Here is a 22708-nt window from a genome sequence, read left to right as displayed (position 1 = left end):
TATTGCTTCCTCCCATAGTCACGCTATTAACTGCAACTCACGTTTCAAGTATCTGTTGCATAGTGCCTGGGCCTCTCCACGGCCCTTCCTTCCTTCCTTCCTTCCTTCCTTCCTTCCTTCCTTCCTTCCTCCCTCCCTCCCTCCCTCCCTCCCTCCCTCCCTCCCTCCCTTCCTTCCTTCCTTCCTTCCTTCCTTCCTTCCTTCCATCCTTCCTTCCTTCCTGTTAATCCTCACTTAAGGATACTTTTCCCATTTATTTTTAGAGAGAGTGGAAGGAGGGGGAGTGACAGACAGAAACATCGATGTGAGCCTGCAAATGAGGTACGTGCCCTTGGCCAGGAATGGAACATGAGACCCTTCAGTCTGTGGGCTGACGTTCTAGCCACTGAGTCAAACCAGCGAGGGCTCTATGGCCATTTCTTATTTCAATCATTTAGTAAAAGTACAGAGGCCAATCCATCTCCTGCAAATGGCGAGTTGAGTGATTAACAAATCCCAAAGGACTCTGGAGGGGTGAGAGCACAGAGGACCATATGTAATAAATGGAAACGAGGTTTTCATGGTGATTTATCATCATGAGAGTTTTTAATAAAGCATGTCTGGAAAAACTGTGGAATGTCAAACCCTTAGATGTGGAAGCGGTTTCCTCCCCAAGGGCTAACCTCTCGTGCTGTTGCCATGGGTCACAAACAGCCGAGGGAAGTACAGGAAGATGTTAGTTTTAAAGCTGTGGGTCCCCCACTGTCCCTGGGGAAGCGGGCAGCCAAGATCTAGAAGAAGCTGACAGGAACCTGGAGTTAGAACTCACCCTCCAATAGTTTGATTTAAAAAAAAAAAGTCTTTCAAAGGGCTGCATGGGGGCACCTGTGGCCCTGTGCCTGTCACAGGGGGCAGGAAGTGGGGGTAGACATAATGATGCTCTTTTTATTTTATTATTTTTTATTTTAATTTTTTTCATTAATCCTCACCTGAGGATATTTTTTCCATTGACTTGTAGAGAGAGTGGAAGGGAGGGGGAGAGACAGAGAGAGAAACATTGATGTGAGAGAGACATCCATTGGTTGCCTCCTGCACACACCTGAAGCAGGGCCAGGGATCAAGCCTATAACCAAGGTACATGCCCTTGACCAGAATCGAACCTGGGACCCGATGCTCTACCCACTGAGCCTACAGGGCTAGGGCCATAATGATACTCCTTCTGAAGCACAGAAAGTGCCATCTGCGCTGCAGACCACTTCAAGCAAGGAAGGAAGAAAGGGGTAGTGGGGATCCCATAGGGATAGGAAACAAGGCTAAAACAGAAGCAGAAAGAGAAGAGAAAGGAAAAGGAAAAAGAAAAGAAAAATAAGGGAAGGAAAAGAAAATTCTCAGTGGTATGACCTTCCAATGAGGATTTTGGAAGCTTGATAAATGTGGTCAGGTTCTAGTTTCATGGCAGTGCGGTCTGGTTGCTGAGCTGTGAGGGCTCTGACACCTCCACCCTGACCTCTGACAAGCCTACTCTGTTCGGCAGCCCAGCCAGTCTTTCAGACCACAAGACTGAGCAGAGCAAGTCACAGCACGTCTGGAAAATGATCCCATCACAATGCTTAACGTAAGAAGTTCTACCTTCTACACAGTTGGTGTAGCCACAGGCCAACAGACTCAACAATAGGAACAGATTCTCTGAACTCACAAAGGGGCAGCTATACAGAGACGTGCACTCTAGCTTCATTTGTTCACTCACCTATTGAGAGACTGGGCTAGAAGCCAGGCTACGGCTAGGAAGAGTTCAGGGGCGCTCACGTCTACTAGGGATGACAAACAGGAAGCAGCATGACAAAGCATTGGGACACTGTTGTGCTACAGGAATGTATCAAGGGCAATGGGAACTCAGAAAGCAGTCCCACCCTGTCTGGGATTTGATGGAAGACCTTACATGGCAGGAACCCCTGTGAATTGAGACTTAAGTCAGAGTCCCTTGGACAAGCAAAGGGGGATGGTGGGCAGGGCACTGGCTGTGTGAAAGGGAACAGGAATAGAACATGTGGGAAAGGCAGGCAGGGTCCATCCTGTAGGACTCAAGCAGGTAATTGGATTTTACCTTCAAGGCAATTGGGAGCCCATGAAGAATTTTATGCAGGGAAATGAAAGCATCAGGATGATGTTTTTGAAAGGTTCCTATGAGAAAAGTAGGAGAATTTGGTTCTAGGAAAAGCCAGCCTGCAGATGTACGCTGACACCCGCCCAGGTCCTGCAGGTGGGACAGGACCCCAAGGATCATTGTACATGGAGGTGTTTACAGCTCTCACTGCCTCAACCCTGCAGGGGGCAGAGCCCTCTATTTTCCAGACCAGCTTTTGAAATTTAGTGGGAAAATTAGAGTGGGAAACAGAGGAGAAGGACTTGAGTCTAGTGGTTAAGTGGATCCAGAAAATAAAGTGATAAGTGAGAATCGAAGAGGTTTTTTAAAAAGGCAAAAGGAAAGGCTGCAGGATTGAGAGTAGAGAAGCAGGCTTTTGGGGGTGGAGGGCAGCTGAGGAGACGGGCACAGGCGGTGGGAGGGGGAAGGGGCATCGGAATGTTGCTAAGATCCCTTTCGTGTCATTCGGTAGAGAATGGAGTTTTTTTGTAATTACTTCTAGATATTGAGACTGAATTGTAGATCACACTGTTTTGAAAAGTTAGAGCCAATATCATTTAATGCACTCACTAGAAGTGATTGACAAGAAAGAGTTTACATACCCGCTCGTTTCTGCCTCAGTGGCTCCTCCCCTGCTAGTTCATGCTCCTGGAGATTCTGAAAGAACATTTTAGAAAATTGTCAGTTAGTGGTAGAGACGTCTTTCCACTGCGGCGTTCTGCCCCCATGCCCCACATGTTAGAGCTGGGTTTAGGGCTGCAGAGTCGGGGTTAGCTCCTTGTGCCCAGTGAGTGAGTGCGGGGCGAACAGCAACTCAGTGGTCGGGAAAATGACATGGACTCGGCTCTGTACTGTGACCCGGGAATTCACTTTCTATAGACCAGTCTCTAGACCCAGGAGTGGAAGACATCACCGTGTCTGAGTTTCTCAGAGTTCCTGCAGTGTGAGTCCTGTCAAGAAGTATAAATCCTGGTGTCCTCAGCTTGTGCTACTTGCCCATGACTGGAACCCTGACTCATTCCTTTGGCCTTTTTGACAAGTCTCACGGCCTCTTCTTGGCACTCCGCCTGTCCCCACGGGAGTACTCCTGCAGCATTAGGGCCATTTAGATGGTCCATGCTTAGAGGTTATTCTCTCCTTCCCGGCTCCTTTTTCTCCCGATGGTTGCTTTCTGTGGCAGGGACCCTGAGAGCCAGCTCCAGAGTCAGCCTGCCTTGCTACAAAGCTGTGCCACTGACTAGCTATGTGACTTTGAGGAATTTATGTGTGACTTTGAGGAATTATTTGTCCTCCCTGAGCCTCAGTTTTCTTTTCTGTGAAACAGAATAATAATGGCACTGACCTTATAGAATTGTTATGAGAATTAAGTGAACTATAATGTGGCACATAGTAAGTAAGCTCTTAATAAATGTTAATTATATCACAAGGCACGATAGTTAAAAACAAGGACTCCGCAGACATTGACTTCAAATCTGAGCCCTGCCATAAAATGGCTGTGTGACCTTGGTCAAGTTACTTCACCTCTCTGTGCCTCAGTACTCACCTATAACATAGGGATAAAAATAGCCTGCGTCAGGGGATTGTCAAATGCTTAATAAATCTACAGCACGGAAACTAGTTTTGGTGACATAGTAAATGCTATCCTGAGACAGGGCTTCACATTATTCTGGGGCACCATTCCCATGGACCACGGACCTCTCTTTCTGCACACGGCCTCCTGCCGCATCTCTGTAAAGCTCATCTCCGGTCATCATGTGGCTTCTGGTTTAGGAACTGACATTGATGGGCTTTCCTGTTGGGATCAATGCCAGCTCCACAGCTGGTAACCACACCATGATCTGAAACAGGTCTCTTAGCTCACGCCTGCCTCCAGGTGGATCTCCCTGTGGATGTTCTTCCCAATCCGAACTCCCTTTAAGGGTCAATAGAGGAGCCCTGCCTTTCTGAGGCCTCCCCAGACAACTCCTGCCCACAGAGGTGTGTTCTTTCCCATGAACTCCACACACCTATGAACCTCACCTGAGGCACGGCTCATTCTGCTATCTGCATTGTCTACCATTATTTCCTAGTTATCTCACATCATAACGGTAACAAAAGTAATAATTCCTAAGATGTGTTCAACACCCCGTGCCAGACACTATTAAGCACTCGATGTATGCTAACTTATTTAATTCTCACGACAGCCTATGGTACTGCCATTTCCTACATTTCACTGATGAGAAAACAGGCACAGAGAGGTCCAATAACCTGGTAAAGGTCACACAGCTCTTAAATAGCAGAGTCAGGATTTGAACCTAGCTAGCCTGGCTCCACATCTGCAGCTGTCCACACAAGCATCATTTAATCAGGAGATTCTCCAGAAAACTGCGGTTTTGTCTCAGGGACCCACTCTGTCTTTCTCTTGTACTTTTTCTCTACTGCCTCTTCCCATTTCCCATCTTTTCGATGACGAGTATTAACATCCATGGGAACTGGGAGAAACTGTACCTGACAGTTCATAAATGTTCTTGAAGAATGACTAGAGCAGGGACAGGTGACGATTGGAATTTTAGAAGCCCAGATGCTACTTCACTCGCGGTGAGGTTATTTCAGCTGCACTGAATATGAGGAACCAACCCAAGAAGGAGCAGTGTCCACACCCAGGGCTGGTTCCTGCCGGCTTCCCCTGGAGCCTGCATTGGCCCTGTGCCCAGGCGGAGGGGAAGGGTCTTCCGCTACATTCCTGCCTCCCTCCTCCCTGGGGCCTGGCCGTGGGGCGTGGGGAGTGGAGGCCATCAGAAGCTTTCTCGGTCCACACTTCATGGGCTACAGTTGGGAGACTCAGCCTGGGAGAAGGTGGCCACTGGCGGTGACCTTTGGTCAGCTGTCCCAGGTGGAGATGTTGTTTGCTCCATTTCCCAGTGGGGTAAAGATTGGTGCTGGCAGTTGTCCGCTAAAATGAAGATACATTGCAATGCTCTCATGCAAAGTATTTGAAACCTTTGTGAGCTTAAGGGTAACTTGCCTCTCCTCTCTGCAATCTGATTTAGCAGGTCTGGGAGGGGGTGCGTGTGAAGAAAACTGCCTTTTTAACCACATATCCTCTCATGTGAGGCCAACCTTTGAGAATCACTGCTTCTGAACTAGTTCCTGACTCTCTGGTGATTACTGGGAACTTTCAGGGAACATCTTTGGAAAGTGTTTGCTGCTCCCACAACTCTGTCACCTACTGCCTCTCTATTGTCCAATGAGCATTCACAGCTTTTTGTGAGAATAACCTACATTTTATTGTGAGCCCTGCAATCTTTGGGAGGAATGGAGGGAAAATACACTGAAGGCAATAAAACCTCCCAGGAGCTTCCCCGCGGTAGCGGTAACTCTCCCAGATTTGAGAAGGATCAGAGGACTGGCTGCCAGGTCTGGGGGCCTGGGCTTCCATGAGGCAAATGCTGGAGTCTCACCACTGCTGCTCTTCCTGGTTGGAAAAGCTGTGCTCACTCTAAGCCCAGGCTTCTTGTGGAAGATACTGGGCTGGGGCACACCAGGTGCGTGTGAAGTCTCTAGCTGTGGTGTGTGTGTCCGCGTATCCAGCTGGCCTGGGGCTCATGGAGGGTGGGGGTAGCTTCGTCCTCCTGAGTCCTCATGTCACCCCAGTTCTAGGACCTCTGAGACTCCAGAACTTCCCATTTTTCTTAAACTTTGGGCACTGAGGACTCATGAGGGAACATAGATCCTGCCAGGGGCTCCTGCCAGGGGCTCCCACTGCTGAGATGAATGTTTACTTTGGACGAGATAACAGAGCCTCCAGCCGGGCCTCCCTCAGCTTGCCCACCTAGAAGTACCCAGGCGAGTGTCTGAGCGACAATGGGCAGCTTCTCCAGAGGGGATTTCCTGACGGCCAAGCTTCAGCCAGAAGACCCGAGGTCGGCGATTCCAGGAAACGCCCCACCTGTTCCACATGACTTTACAAACAACCATGGAGGTGGGGCTGTGGCCTGAAGAGGGTGTAGACAGTCAGTCAGGAATAAGAGGTGACTTTTATGTGTAGAAAGAAAATTCCCATGGAACCTGATGATAAGGGACCCTCAAAGGTCACTGCTGTTGCCAGATCTCACCCCTCTTTGTCAAGGCCCTGTCCCTCACTCCTCTTTGCCTTGACCTGGAATCCCAGATTTAAGATCTTTGCCTCATTCTGTATATATAAAAGGCCAAGTGACCGTCCAACTGTCCGACTGGTAGCTATGATGCACACTGACCACCAGGGGGCAGACGCTCAGTGCAGGAGCTGCTGAGCTGTGGTGACTTGGCAGCTGCGGTTCTTGGGTGATGCACCAGAACCAGAGAGGAGGGAACCCTATTCTGGGGTGCGTCACCCAAGAACCTCCCTCTCACAATCTGGGACCCCTTGGGGATGTCAGAGAGCCGGTTTCGGCCTGATCCCCGCAGGCCAGGCTGAGGGACCCCACCTGCTGGAGGGACCCCACTCACTCTGCAGACAACCTTTGAGCTGAGCCACAGCACTGCCCCAGGTGTGGCTGGCCGGGGATGGACCTTGGGAGGTTGGCTCCAATGTGTGTCTGGCCCATCTCGCCAAGTTCCACTCCACCAGCCATCTTCTAATTAATTTCCTTTCAATGTACACTAATCCATGCACCCAGGCACTAGTATTAAATAATTATCTCAACAAGGATCCTGTTGGAATCTCTCCTCGCACAAGCATATTAATTAACACAGGTTTATTTGTACTTGAATAGTAAAAATAACTACTAAATCTTAAGTACTTGCTCTGTGTCTGTCACTGTGCTAAGACATACATGTGCGCAACATTTAATCCTCCCAACCAATTGAGGAGGAGATACTATTTATTCTCATATCATGTAGGGGAAACAGGTTAAGGGAGATAAAGAAATGTGACTCTTTCCAAAGCTAGTGAGGGTCAGAGCTGGGCTTCAGACTCAGGGCTGAGGCCACAGTTGAGAGTGGACAGCCTTGCTGCTGAAAGTGTGTTCACTGGAACAGGGGTAAGTGGCGGAAATACAACATCTGGGGCTCCACCCCAGCCTTCCTGAGTTGAAATCTGCATTTTAAGAAGGTCCCCAGGTGAATTCATGTGCACATTGAAGTTTGAGAAAGTACATCATCCACCTCAAAAGCCCACCACCCCCTATTTGCACACCCATGTTTATAGTAGCTTTATTCTCAATGGCCAAGAGGTGAAAGCAACCCAAGTGTCCATTGATGGATACAGGAATAAAAAAAAGGTAGATATACATCAGTGGATCATTATTCAGTCTTAAGAAAGGAACTAAATTCTGATGCAAATTATCACATAGACACATTTTTAGGACATTATGCTAGTTGAAATAAGCCAGTCACCAAAAGACAAATACTGTGCAATTCCACTTATAGGAAGTACTTGGAATAGTCAAAATTATAGAGACGAAGTATAACAATGGTTGCCAAGTGCTGAGGGAAGGGGAGAGTGGGGAGCTGCTATTTATAAGGTATAGATTTTCAGTTCTGCAAAATGAAAAAGTTCTGCAGATTGGTTACATGACCATGTGAGTATATTTAACAGTACTGAACTACACACTTAAAAACTGTCAAAATGGTGAATTTTATTTCAAAGGCGATAATTGTCTTTTAAAAGCTCATCACTATGCATTTAACATGATAGATGGCCAGCCATGGAAACTGGGTGGCAGCTTAGAGCAGTGTAAGCTGATGAGAAGGGCTCAAGTGTACCTCTCCTATGGGGGTCTTTGGCCTTTGGGCTGTATGAAGATATTATATCTTGAATACAGATCTAGGAAGAAAAAGGGGGCAGGCTTTTGGAGAGAGGGGACCTTCCAGGTAGATCAAGTTCAAATTCTACTAGCAGCTCTTGGAGGTCAGGGGCTTATCCCCTGACAGCCTGTGCCACCAGGCGGACAGAGAGGCTTTGCTAGGCCCTCTGCAATGAGGGCCAACCTGGCACAATGGGAGGGCACTAGGACCCTGGAGCAGAGGTAAAGCTAACCCCATTGCTGTGATCCCCTCATGCATGGCTTTCTCCCCACGGTGCCTGGGGTAACTAGAGCTCTGCACTGACCCCCCAGGAAATGTAAGCATCTCCCTCTGTACCATATATGCGCACACTGCTGCACGTAATTGTCCGGGTCACACTCTGCACACAAAGTATATCACCCAAGTCAGCAGAGACATTAAAAAAAAGACAAAGAAAACCTAGGTGAAATGATGAAAGACATGAAAACAGAAAATAGGACATGCGTAAAGTCATAAAACAAAATCCTGAAAGTAGAACCAAACATTTTAAATATGACATTAATGTGAATAAATTATACACCACAATCAAAGTCAGGTTCACTCAGGTTTGATTTAAATGGGAAAAAAAAAGCCTTCAACACATGTTGTTTATAAAAGAACTATTAAAGCAAAGTGATATATTAAAGGCTAAACAAAAAATAAAGGACAAAGATCGGGCGAACACAATACAAAGACAGGTTGGACAACGAATTAAAATTAAAAGGGGCCAAGCACGGCAAAAAGAGACATCTCTAAGGCTAAAATCAACCAATGAAGCCATAACAATGGCGACAGACTACATAAAGTAGCACTAAAATATCTTCTTTAAAAATCAGCAGAAAAAAACATTACAGTAGAAGAAATAATAATAGCAAACAGTGCTACAGTAATTAATATGTGCCAGGCACTATTCTAAGGCGGCTTATAAATATTAACTAATTTAATTCTCACAGCAGTCATAGGAAATCAGTGCCATTATTATCATTGTTTTATAGAGGAAGAAACTGAAACACAGGGAGAACGCCATTAATCTCCCAAGCTTCATAACCCATAACATATTCTATCTCTGATATATGGAGTAAGCTAAGGAAGGAATAACCCAATAATGTCCAAAAAAATAATAATAAGACAGCACTTATCACCCCGTTAGTTAAGGAAAACTCCCATTAACTTTCCAAAGACAAAACTACCTGGATAATTTGTCAACAAAAAGCTTGAAGATATCTCTGCCCCTTTAGCTATCTCAAGCCGTGATTATCACACACAATGAACACCTTTTGAAATGTGCTGTAGTCTGATGCTCAAGTTACAATGAATCCTTTGAGAACATCCATCCTTTTCAATCCTCAAAATCTGCCTTACAGTCACTGTTGTCTGTTTCACAGAGTACAGCTTCAGGCCTAGAGGTGGCAGTTTCGTTAAAAAGGGAAGACTGGGGGATGTTCCCCTGATTTCAGAGCAAGACAAGTTGTCACCCATGAGTAGATACACTACTGTCCATTTAGGTTTACCTCTCCTACCCCCATTTACAACATTTTCTCACAGACCCTAAAATTTTTTTAAGCCACTCCCATCTGTGATATTCCCAGGATATCAGAAAAATGTGACAAGGAAAAATATAGCAGACATGGATTTACTCACCAAAGGATGAATGGTAGACTCTATATTCCAGGTCGCTGTGACTTGGGAAGAATAAATCACAAGGATCACGAAGCACAATGTGGTTCTCCCTGGAGGTTTCATTTCTTCAAGTTTGAGTTGCTTTGCCTGAAAGGGAAATGTGATGGTTTAGAGATAGAGCAAGTTATTTATAAAACATGGAGAGAACTTGCAAACCCTATCTCGAAGGCCACACTACAAAAGGACCTTTTCAGCAGAGAAAGGAGGTGCGTTAAGTATCTACTCTTTTTTTTTAAATTAAATCTTTATTGTTCAGATTATTACATTTGTTCCTCTTTTTCCCCCCCATAACTTCCCTCCTCCCAGTTCCCGCCCCACCCTCTGCCCTCACTCCCCACCCACTGTCCTCATCCATAGGTGCACGATTTTTGTCCAGTCTCTTCCCGCATCTCCCACACCCCTTTTCCTCCCAAGAATAGTCAGTCTTGAGAACAGCCTCTACTCCAAACCCTTGGGCGAGGAAATGTGAGGCAGGATGAGAGTTGGGGAGGATGGGTGATGGTACCTGTAAATAGGACAGAGGTGGCAGGCTTTGGGGTACGTTTTCTTATACATGGAGAAGTAGAGAGATAAGGAACAAGAAAAGAGAAAGAGGAAAGAGAGGGAAAGTAAGAAAAAGGGAAAGACTATTTCGTACGAAATAATTTTAACCTTGGGATCCAGTACACATAATATATGAACAAAAGAGATTAATACTTAACCTTTGCTACATGCAACACTGATATTTTCAATTCTCGTCTATCCTTATTTTTTCTTTTAATTTAATTTTTTATTAAATTGACTTCATGACCCATAAGTACGGAAAATCCTAGACTTAAACCATAAAATTATAAGTTGTATTTTATAGTCTTATAGTATGTAGTGAAGAATATTAATATTATAATATGACCCATCCTATGTATTGATTTTTGTTGCCTCTTGCAAATTTTCTATTGCTTTTATTTTATTATTTATTCTCTTTCTTATACTTTTATTTTATTATCATTTTTTAATTTATCTTTATTGCTGAAAGCACTGACCGCCCCCTCCACCTCGCTCTGCCCCCTCCCCTGGCCTTCCCCAAACTATTGTCCATGGGCTACGCCTATGTGTTGATTTTTGATAGCTATTGTTTTATAATGATGGTGATGAAAACAAAGTTTTTCGGTGACCTGATTACTTACTATGGCAATTAAAAAGAAGACTATCAGATGGAAGAATCCCAAATCGTATGGGTCTGGGGACCAGGAGAAACTGCCTTGTGGAAACTCCTTCCCTTACTGACTTTCCTATGTCCATGTGTTCTGAAAAGAGCACTGGACTAAGAAATGGGTAGGGATTAGGATCCAGGATTACTATAAACTAGCTGTGTTTCCTCGAATAAGTCAGTTATCTGAGTCTCAGTTCCCCCATCTGTGATATGGAGATAATGGCACCTCCTCTAATTCTCTCGCAGACTTTTCTGAGACTCAAATGCAACTAAAAGCCATGAAGAGCTCCAGGGGTGCGGTCTGCTGTGGTTTTCACTCTGACTGCTGGTGGAATCCAGAGGGCAACCATCAGGAAGGGCAGTCCTTGGCCCAGGCGCTGCAGACAGTGCCAGGCGACCATGGCCAAGATAACACAGAAATGACCGCCAAGACTTACATGCCGGAGAGAATTGTGTTTCAATCACGAGCTGCCGGCTGCCTCCTTTTCCTTTTCCCCAGTTGAAAAGAGGGAAGTATAAGGCCTTGGTAAACTGACCCAATTGGCAAACCTGGCAATCAAATACATTTTTTAAATTCTGCAACCCGATGGTTTTTGGAAAATGCTTTGCAATTTGAGTTACAGGAACAGATATTTGAGATCAGATGCGTCTGCTGATGGGAAATCATAGCAACTCATTGCTCAGTTCTCTACCTGAGGTTTTTTCTCCCTGGTTGAAAGAGTGTGGGCTTTTGTGGCTATTGGGCAGCTGGTTCAGTGTGGTGATAGCAACTGTTCCCAGGATGAATGGAGTTATGTAGGAGGCAACTTAATTTTTTCAGGCCCCAACATAGTGTTGGCTGGTTCCATACTGAGGCAGTTAATCAGGGGATGACACTTAGTAATTGAATGGTTAATGAACCTCCCTTAATTTGTGACACCCATGGAGGGACTCAGGTATTGGAAGGACCTAAGCTGACTCCATATCTTTCCACCATTCTCCAACGTTGGCCTTTCGTCGAGTGAGCAAGAATTATAATGTCCCTAAGTGGTTACATCTTGTCCTTCTGTATAGCCCACCATCCACTACTGTCTACTGTCCTCATCTCCCTCAGCCTTCCCTAGGTCAGCTCTTGATTAAATCAACATTCTTTATTCAAAGGAAGTATTTGGTGACAACAAAAATCACAAGTCAATAGAAATAGAGAAGTAGGGAGGACCCCACTGCGGGGAGGGGGTTCTCTGGGTGCAGAAGAGTGATGACAGCTGTGTGCAGTCACCAGTCACACAGCACAGGTGAGGGGTTCACCACCTGAAAGGAGAATGCCCTCCCTTTGAGAGAGAGGTCATTTCAAAATATGTGACAACCAGTACATCATGGGCCTGACCAATCAGAACAGTGATACCAGCTGAAGATCAGTTCAGCTTTTGAGGTTGCTACTGCATGTGGGGGGAAACCTGAAGACACACTTGTCTTACCTAACTCTCCAGCTCAAAGCTATTCTTGCCTGTGAGAAAGGCAGTAGAAGATCTTTAACTTGGCTAATGGAGACAAAAGTCCAAATTTATCCAGTTAAAAGTGAAGAGCATTATCCCACATTCACAGCAATGTGTCTTCAGTAGTGCTCCCTTAGTCGTAAATCCCCTAGAGCAGTGGTTCTTGTTTACTCCAAATTCCTGGAGTTAAGGACAGATAACCGCTAAGAGATACAGAGATGAACAGCAAGAGAGAGAAAATGATCTGATATCACTCCCAATATCTTTCTCTTTTAAAATGATAAGTCCTGAACATTCTGTACTAAAACTCACCAACCTATGTGAGCTGGCTGTGTCTTAGAAAAAGCTGGGAAACATGTTCTCATGCCCAGCCCTATGGTGATGACCAACTTCCTGGCCTCCTCTGACTCTATTTTCCTGTCCCTGGAGTTGGGGAGAGGGGAGTTGAGCACCCTGACATCATATGCCAGGAATAGGTCGTCGGGATTCCTGGCAGCCAGCATTGGGAGGATGAGGGTCTGGGTTCCTTGGAGCAGTCTCTAAGGACATCCTCCTGCAGGAGCTGGCATTGTGAAATGGGCCTGAAACACGTCAGGAAACAGTTCTCCCAAATCTTAGAAACGTCCAGTGCTTAAGATCAACTGCTCTTTTGGAAACGCTTCATCAGCCTTGACCTACCCAGACTTGCAGTAGGAAGAGGAGTAAATGGGCTGTGTACTTTGCAAGTTCAAAGCCTGTTCACAAAATGATGACATCTGTGAGGTCATCATCAAATTGTGACTCCACGCTATTTCTAAATAGGGCAAAAGTGGGATTCTTTCTGGTAATGATTTATTTCCTAAACTCTACACAGCTCTGCCTTCCTGGCTCTCTTGGAATCCTTGGTCCCTGGGGAGTGTAGTCTTGTTACTCTCCTCTCAGGAAGTAGGAAGGTAAGAGGTGAAAGAGAGCCCATGTTTGATCAGCCTCTGCCCGGTGTCTCTCCCTTCCTCCTGCCCAGGGCTCTGCTCCTAGCTCCAGCCCAGCACTCCGACCCTCCTCGAGGCTTGCCAGGTACCACCACCCTGGAAGGAAGTTTCCTGGAGCATTTGTGTAGCATCCTCTTCAGCGGTTTTTATCCCTGGCTGTGCATCAGAACCAACACCTAGGGAGTTTCTTTTGTTCATTTGTTTGTTGTTTCAATATCATCCCAGAGCAATTAATCAGAATTTCTGGGGGATGGGAGCTGAGAGTTGGTGTCTACCCCACCTGCTTCTGATACATGAGGTCTCCAGATCCACATCTTCAACATTCCATTCCACATTTCCCTGCACACCCCTGGCCCTTTCCATCACCACCCTATAGCTTTCCCTCTACTAAAGAAGCTATGTAGAAACAGAATCTTCAGGGGGATGCATTTAAGAGGCAATCAATCAGCAGTGGATGAATGAATGGATTAATGGGAGTATGGACTCAAAGGTGATCTACCTAATAGTTTTGATGCAATCCAATAGCCTATAATGAGATATATAACAGAAGCCACCAGTGGCTCATTGGACTGGTAACCATCACCCTTTGGGCTGCTTTGTTCCCTTTGAAATGGAGACAGCTGCCTCTGCTTATGCTGCCCTCTGCCTGAAATCCTCTTTTGTGAGCTTGTGTTCTATATCTCAAAGAGCGTCATATGTGTTGGGCACTTCTGGACCAACGAATACAGGCTACTTTTTATTGGCCCAAAATTGTGCTATGCATTCACAAATTGAAATGACTCCTAGTCTTTGCCCCAAGAAGCTCTCAATCTTGTTGGGAAGACATGAAACATACAGTTAAAGAAATATGAACTAGCCCTAACCGGTTTGGTTCAATGGATAGAGCATCGGCCTACGGACTCAAGGGTCCCAGGTTCGATTCCAGTCAAGGGCATGTACCTTGGTTGCGGGCACATACCCAGTAGGGAGTGTGCAGGAGGCAGCTGATCGATGTTTCTAACTCTCTATTCCCTCTCCCTTCCTCTCTGTAAAAAAAATCAATAAAATATATATATTTTTTAAAAAATGAACTAAAAGGAAGCACGCTTGAAAGATATACTTTTACTAAATGCCTACTAGATATCAGGCACAGTGCTAAGTACAATAAATATGTCAACTCATTTATTTAACTCTCCCAATAACTCTGTGAGGTAGGTATTTTAATCCTAATCCAGAGATGAGAAAATATTAAAGGCCCAGACAAGTTACAGAACCTACCCGGGCCGCCCAGTTAGTAGGTAGTAGAGTCACATCCATCCCCAAGTTGGCCTATGGCCAAAGTGACTTGTATTGTGCACGTGATAAGCATGACAGGAGTTGAGGACAGAGGGACCTTGGATGAGCTTTGGAGTGACCAGGGTCACTTGCCAGACCCTGAAGGATGGGCAATGCTTCAATGTCTAATGGAGAAAGAAAGAATTTCAGGTGGAAAAGGAGCTGCGTGAGCAGAAGCAGCTCTGTTTCAACAAAACAGCCCAAAGGGTGATGTTTAGCAATGAGCCACTTGTGCAAGTTCCCTTGAGCAGCTTGTGACATGTGCTCAGTGTGGTCCTCAGGAGGGCATTGTTCTCCTGAGCATAGCAATTTCAGCTCTAACTTGGAAAGAGAATGAATTTGATGGCCTTGGGCTCAGGTGATTCCCTCCTTCCTGTAGTGGAAAGAACAGCAGCCCTGACGCCAAACAGGCTTGTGTTCTGATTTCAGCTCCACCACTTAATAATTAGGGTCCAGACATTTAACCCCACTGAGCCTCAGTTTCCTGACGTGAATGACAAGGGTCAAAGTATCCATTTTGCATAATTGTCATAAAGATTAGAGATATGCCCAGGAAACACAAACGGGCTTGGTCATAGTTGGAATTTGATATGGGCTGAGTTGTGTCCCTCCAAAATTGATGTGTTGAAATCCTAAATCCCAATACCTCAGAATGTGACCTTCTTTAGAGACAAGGTCTTTAAAGAGGTAATTAACTAAAATGAGGTCATTAGGGTGGACCCTGATCCAATATGACTAGTGACCTTATAAGAGGAGATTAAGACACAGATAAACACAGAGGAAGGACCATGTGAACACAGCAGAGGAAGATGGCCATTGTCGAGCCAAGGAGAGAGGCTTCTGAAGAAATTAACCCTGCAACACCTTGATTTTAGAATTGTAAGCTCCAGAATGGTGTGAAAATTAATTTCTGCTATTTAAGCCACACAGTCTAGCAAACTCACATAGAATTTTTAAAAATTACCTCTTTTTAAATTTTTTATCTTTTAAAAACGCTAAACATGGGGGAGGGGGTGAATGTTTGGTGAGCTTTGGCGTGACCAGGGTCACGTACTCTGGTCTGTTGCTTAACATTTATTGTTTATTCTGGATATGCTTTATGAAAATTGAAAAATGCATTCTGGGTATGTCTGGTCAGAGCATAAAAACATACCATCAGAATTGGAAGACAAGTTAGAATTCATCTCTAGTTCAAGCTTCCCAATCCCCTGACACACACACTTTAGTTTTTCAGATGAGAAAACTAAGGCCTAGCAAGGTCTTTGTGTCTCAAATGCAACTGGGGATCGAATCAGTAAGGACTCTAGAGATCAACCAAGGATTCTTAAAATTCTAGACAATACTCTTATTCTACAGTCAGGCAAGCTATTGATAATAGGATTGTGGATAGTAATTGTTGTTGTTGATGATGATGATGATGATGGTCCCTATCATTTACTGGGAGCTCACTATGTCCAGGCATGGTGCTCAGCTGTCTCCAAGGCTTATGTCATTTAACCCTCTCAGTGATCCTATGGTACCACTAGATTATCACTACTTTTCACATGTGGAAATGGAAGGTTAGAAGGAAGAATAACTCTCTAAATCCACATAGCTGATATGTGGTAGTGGCAAAATTAAAAAGCAAGCAGTCTATGCTACTGAGAATAGGTACCATTTGGGCTATGAGAGCTTCCTGGTGGGATAGCAATAAGAATAAATGGAAAACTTCCTCTATATGGACACTAGACCAGGCAACTGGAAACATGAGTTCTAGCCCCACTGTGCCACTAATTAACTGTGTGACTTAGGACAAGTCACTTTATCTCTCAGAGTCTGTTTTGTTACCTGCAAATCCAGGGAGTTGACTCCATTCAGTCATTTCAAAATTGGGTTGTAAGAGTTGGCCTCTGAAGGCCCTACTATTGTTCAAAAAGTCTAAAATTCCTTATAATTTTTCAAATCCAGTGTAACCTCACTTGGGCTTCTCAACCTAATCATAACTATCCTATCTAATAAAAGAGAAACATGGTAATTGGCGTACGACCGCTACCCTTCCCATTGGCTAATCAGTGAGATATGCAAATTAACTGCCAGCCAAGATGGCGGCCGGCAGCCAGGCAGCTTGAAACTAACATGAGGCTTGCTTGCTTCAGTGATGGAGGAAACCAACGTTCCCCGCCTGCCTTGCCGGCCTCTGAGCCTGCAGTTTAAGAAACATTGTAACAAATATAGAAGCTAAACAAAACCCCAGAAACCTGCTTTCAGTGAGCCCAGGATCTCAGAGCTGGAGTTATACGTTGTTTCGATTATAGGACCGAAACAAACCAGATACCTTCTTTCAGCAGCAGAGGCCTCAGAGCTGGAGCCAGAGCTAAAGCTGGCCCAGAATAAAAAAAAAAAGAAGAAGAAAAAAAGGAGCAGTTGGGCGCTTCAGTCAGCCTGAAAACAGCCCTCAGCCCCTCACCCAGACTGGCCAGGCACCCCAGTGGGGACCCCCACCCTGAAGGGTGTGTGACCAGCTGCAAACAGCCATCATCCCCTCACCCAAGCTGGCCAGGCACCCCAGTGGGGACCCTCACCCTGATCCAGGACACCTTTCAGGGCAAACCAGCCAGCCCCACTCATGCACCAGGCCTCTGTCCTATATAGTAAAAGGGTAATATGCCTCCCAGCACCAGGATCAGCGTGACAGGGGGCAGCGCCCAAACCCCCTGATTGCCCTGCGGCTCTGTGTGTGACAGGGTGCGGCGCCTCAACTCCCTGATCGGCCCTGCTCTGTGTGTGACAGGGTGCGGCGCCCCAACCCCCCCCCACGGGCCCTGCTCTGTGTGTGACGGCATAGAGCCATAACCTCCCCATTGGCCCTGCCCTGAGTGTGACAGTGGCAGCGCCCCAACCCCCTGATTGGCCCTGCTCTGTGGGTGATAGAGGGCGGCGCCCCAACCCCCTGATCCGCCCTGCCCTGAGTGTGACAGGGGGCGGTGCCCCAACTCCCCTATCGGCCCTACTCTGTGAGTGACAGGGGGGAGCTCCTCAACCTCCTGATCGGCCCTGCTCTGTGCATGACAGGGGGGAGCTCCCCAACCCCCTGATTGACCCTGCTCTGTGCGTGACAGGGGGTGGCGCCGCAACCTCCCCATCGACCCTGCCTTGAGTGTGACAGGGGGCGGTGCCCCAACTCCCCAATCAGCCCTGCTCTGAGCCCGACCAGGGGCTGCACCTAGGGATTGGGCCTGCCCTCTGCCACCCGGGAGCAGGCCTAAGACAGCAGGTCATTATCTCCCGAGGGGTCCCAGACTGCGAGAGGGCACAGGCCGGGCTGCGGGACCCCCGTCCCCCCCGAGTACACAAATTTTTGTGAACTGGGCCTCTAGTCTATTATATTTATCCAAGCACTTTTGACACCCTACCTCTGACTGCACGGTCCAGACCTTCACTGGCTGTCATGCACACCATTACAATGGCTTCCATTCCTTCCTCTCTGCCCCACTGTATACACGAGCACAAGGTTGATTTTCCAGACCTCGTTTTACCTTCTATTTAGTTCCCATTCACTCATATCAAGGCCCTCCATGGCTCGAATTTTATTTTTTGGAGCTGGTATATTTAAAAGGCATCTATCATATTTTCATTACTGAAGCTGATTGCTTTTCCATAATTTAAAATAGTACAAGAGATGTTCAAGTGTTTATGCAAAGTAAAATTGCAAAAACTAATACTTGAGAATTAATTTGAGTCACAGTGGGGGGTAGTAATTATTATTTCTCAGTGTTTGGCAAAAACAAAATAATTCTGCCATTTACATGCTTTGTTAATCTCCACTTTCCCCTGCTCCTTAGCCCCAGAATAATCACTGCATATTCAAATTCTATCCACTCTTCAATGTCCAGGCAATAGGTCCCATGATCTGCTCAGCTATAAACAGTACCCACTTCTTCTAAGCACCCACTTTATCTAGGCTTCACCCTTCCTCCTCATATTATATTTATAGTTGTAAAGTATTATATGAAGCAAGTCTATTTATCTGCTCACCCAAGTATTGACTGGACAAACATTTATAAAATCCTACTAAGTGCCAAGGTGATTTGCTAGGTGCATGGGGAACAGCAGAAAACAAGAGAATGGTCCCTGTCCCCATGAAACTTAGAGTCTAATGAAGTAGATGAGCTTATTAAAGACCAGAGAGCCACACTATCGATTACTCAGTTTATTGTTTAATTATGACCATGAAAGTGCTACCAAGAAAAATAATCATATACTAATATTTGCTTAGCATTTACTATGTACCAGACACTGATCTGAACACTGACTGTGTGAAAATTTTTTTAAAAAAATATATCTTTTATTGATTTCACAGAGGAAGGGAGAGGGAGAGAGAGATAGAAACATCAATGATGAGAATCATTGATCGGCTGCCTCCTGCATGCCCCCACTGGGGACTGAGCCCACAATCCGGGCATGTGCCCTTGACCAGAATTGAACCTGGGAACCTTCAGTCCACAGGCCAATGCTCTATCCACTGAGCCAAACAAGCTAGGGCAAAATTTTAAATCCTCACAACAATTTCTAGAAGGGATTCTAGGATAATATCTAATTTATAGTATGACGTCAAATTAACTGAGCTACAGAGTGATTAACTTGTCCTAAATTGCACAGCTGGTAAGGGGCAAAGCCAGAATTTGAACCTTGGAAGTTTAACTCCAGAGGCCATCATTTTAACCACTGTGCTGAACTGTCTAACAATGCCTATCAGGAGAAGAATATGACCTAGCCTTGGGAATTTGTGGGAGGTGTCCCAGAGGAAGTATTTAATAGAGCTTAAATCTGAAACATGAGTTGGAGTTAGCTAAAAACAAAAGGGGAGGATGGAGGGAGAAGAGGGAGGAGATTCCAGGCAGAAAGAAGACCATGTGCAAAGGCCCTGCAGTGGGAAAACACGTGGCACAATCAAGTTGCTGTAAGCTTGTCAGAGTGGCTGGGACCCCAAAAGGAAGCAGAGCATGGTATGAGATGGGACTGGTGAGGTGAGCAGAAGCTAGGCAGACAAGCCTTGTAATTGTAATCACAGGAGTGGGTAAGATTGATTAGGAAGACAGTAGAGAGAGTAGAGAAGACCTACAACCAAGGCCCACAAAATTTCAACAATCAAAGGCCTGTTCAAGGAAGATGATTGAGTCAAGATGTTTGGGAATGAGAGACCAGAGAGGCAGGAGGGAAACAAGGCTAGAAGAAAGTCTGGAACCAGGGAAGGTCAGGTTTTCAAGGAGCGGAGTGTGGTCGACTATGTCCAACAGTGCTGAGAGGCCTGCTAAGGGGAGGACTGAGACTGCCCATTGGATTTGGAGAGATACTATGTTCTTAGTACGAGGGATCTCATTAGGGTGATGGGGGAGGAAATTATATTGGGGAAAGTTGCAGAGTGTAGGAGGTGAGAATTTGAAGGTGATGAGCACATAAAACTCAAGAAATCTGGTTGCAAGGTGGAAGAGAGAAAGAGTGAGGTTCATCCCAGGTATAAACTGCTTAACCTTGAAGTCACACAGTTATATGCACAGCTTTCCTTTTAGAGGAGAACTAACTGCATTGCATACTAGGACAATATCAAAAGAAGTCATGCCTCTTACTAAACCTTGGCCTGTGGCGGGCTAACTAGACAAGTTACTATATTCTTTGAAACAAGCCAAGGGCATATTTCCCTGTGTTCAAGGGTATAGACTATATGCTCAAGTGGCTATGTTTTAAACAGGTATTTCTGAATCAAAATAGAGATTAGTGGAGAGATTGCAAATAGATATGCACATATACCATTCTACTACTGGAGGATAATTTAAAGCAGAGTTTCTCTTAATGATGGATGGTAATACCAAATTTCAAGAGGACTTTCATTGCAATTTTCAGTGTGATTATTATTCTTTGCTCATCTCCATGAGGCATAGGGTTGCAATAAGGACAGAGTGTCATCAATAGCCACCCATCCGAATTGTAGACATACAGATGAAAAATCCTCAAGTATAACTTTAAGAGCCTGCCTTCATAGGTCTGTATCTTCAAGCACAGAGGTCATAGACTTATCTTTGCTGACCTTATTTAATTAGATGATTCATCCCTCACACATGCAGAACTATAAGCTAAACATTTATTTAACACAAACATGAAACACAATACCAATTAAAGACCTGCCTTGAAATGTTTTTTCTATTTCATTTTCCTTTGCCTTGAAATACGGTCCTGCAGCAGCATTGTGTTGGGTGGCTCAGTGCTATCAGATTACAGAGGGACATTTGTTTGTACACAATGGGGTCAAGTTTTCCAAAACACACCACACATGTGTGCAGCCTTGATAACCTTTTTTCCTTCTGTCCTTGTTGTAAATCTCTGGAAGATTTTAACCTTTAAGCAGAGATTGCCATCTCTATGAAAACACTGAGTTCCTTACTCTGATCTTATCTCATGTATCTTGCTACTTTCATTTACCATGGAGGGGTCTCCCTCAGCCCTGGCCAAACAATGCTGGGGTGCGTTCCAGTTGCGGTGGCGGGGAGCCTGCGGCTGGCTGCAGTTGTGCAGAGAGCATCAGAGGGCTTGGGTGTGAGGCCAACCTTACAGTTCAGTAGTTCTTTGTTAGATGAGGTTCAAAATAACACTGGAGCATTTTCATAATATTCATAATGGACCAATCAGAGCTGTCTCTGTGCAGGAGCAGAGGCCTGGGGCCCACATGGGTAGATAGTGGAGAGGTCTGTGGGAGGGTCCAAGGTGGCTGAAACGGAGGTGTGGAGGGCAATCCTCCAGGCTCAGGACAGGAGTTACTGCATGGTTGAAAATATCCCAGCTTTTTAATAATTAGTAGGGCCATCTTAGCTCGCTGTTTCTTCCTTTCACAGACCTTGTTCACTCCATGCCCCCGAGACCAGGAGTTGGTGACTTTGACCATTGACTTCATGTCTCTGAAATTTTCATTTCCCTCTTAGGGATTTTGTTTGACTTTAAGAATGATATGTGTGTGTTGGCCTGGACGGTTTGACTCAGTGGATGGAACGTCGGTCTGCGGACTGAAGGGTCCCAGGTTCGATTCCGGTCAAGGGCATGTACTTTGGTTGTGGGCACATCCCCAGTAGGAGGCGTGCAGGAGGCAGCTGATCGATGTTTCTCTCTCATCGATGTTTCTAACTCTCTATCCCTCTCCCTTCCTCTCTGTAAAAAAATCAATAAAATATATATATATTTTTAAAAAGAATGATATGTGTGCACTGCTCAAAATGAAAGAAGTACCCTGAGAAGTCATGGCCATTCCACGATTTCCTTTATCTGGACATTCTCACTTTAGTTTTCACTTCATTATGAGAGTATTTTATAAAGATGAACCCAATAGCATTCTTCACTAGTCCTCATACTCCTTGGTTACTGATTGGTTTCTGACACCAGGTAGAGCCTCCTCCTTCCCGGTGACCCCTTTTCCTCCCCTGAGTCTCATCGCTCCACTTTTTGCAACTTTCCCTCCTCCTTCTGTGATTCTGTCCTTCTCATTCTACCCGTGCTTCACTGTGGACCTGTCAAAGCCTCTCCTGGATCCGCGGCTTATCTCTCCCGACACCCTTTCTCTTAGGAAGCTTGTCCACTTCCACCATTTTAATTATCCATTTATGTGGCAATTCCCAAAACTGTATTTCCACCCTGATCTCTTGGCTAAATAGCAGGAGCTTCTCTCCAAATGGGCTATTTCCAACTAAATCTAAATTCAACTCATCGAGCACTGAACACGCCTCCTTCTCTCCCGATGCTGTCTGCTCACCCACCTCTGCTCAGATTTACCATTGGCTGACTTCCTTCCCAGTTTCCTGGCTCACAGGTGTCCTTAGACACAAGAATCAAGGGCACGAGTGGGGGCACTAAGTCAACCAGTCACTAAGTCTTACTCATGACTCCACTGCTGACGTTTGCTTTCTCTCGGCCACAACATCGGTTTGCACATTGTCATCTCACACCTGGATGACTGCAGGAATCTCCTCAATGGGCCCCCTCCCACCTTTCTTCTCTGCCCTGTAACCGATCACAGCACAGGCTGATTAATTTGTGTACAGCACTATTTTCAAAGATTGCTACTATACTACATTAAACCTCAAATGCCCAGAGAGTATTTGAGCCAATTCACCTGGCAAGCTGATCACCACAACCTCATGTAAACCCAGATGTG

At 45.5% G+C, this 22708-nt stretch overlaps 1 protein-coding gene across 5 annotated transcripts in view; it reads right to left on the bottom strand.

Annotated features, from left to right (window-relative positions):
* Nucleotides 1-22708, bottom strand: part of ADGRF5 (adhesion G protein-coupled receptor F5) — a 105105-nt gene that overhangs the window by 47325 nt on the left and 35072 nt on the right. For all 5 annotated transcript variants that reach the window (XM_036317030.1, XM_036317031.1, XM_036317029.1 and 2 more), the window contains exons 2-3: nt 9548-9673; nt 2725-2779 (exon numbers count right to left, since the gene is read on the bottom strand). In XM_036317030.1, the coding sequence (XP_036172923.1) occupies nt 2725-2779; nt 9548-9649 (157 nt within the window). In that variant the 5' untranslated portion in view covers nt 9650-9673. The remainder of the gene's footprint in view (nt 1-2724; nt 2780-9547; nt 9674-22708) is intronic.

Source organism: Myotis myotis, unplaced genomic scaffold (assembly GCF_014108235.1).
Source record: "Myotis myotis isolate mMyoMyo1 unplaced genomic scaffold, mMyoMyo1.p scaffold_m19_p_7, whole genome shotgun sequence".
Classification (NCBI taxonomy): domain Eukaryota; kingdom Metazoa; phylum Chordata; class Mammalia; order Chiroptera; family Vespertilionidae; genus Myotis; species Myotis myotis.
Note: the sequence above shows the minus strand (reverse complement) of the source record. Positions and strands in the feature narration are given on the sequence as shown.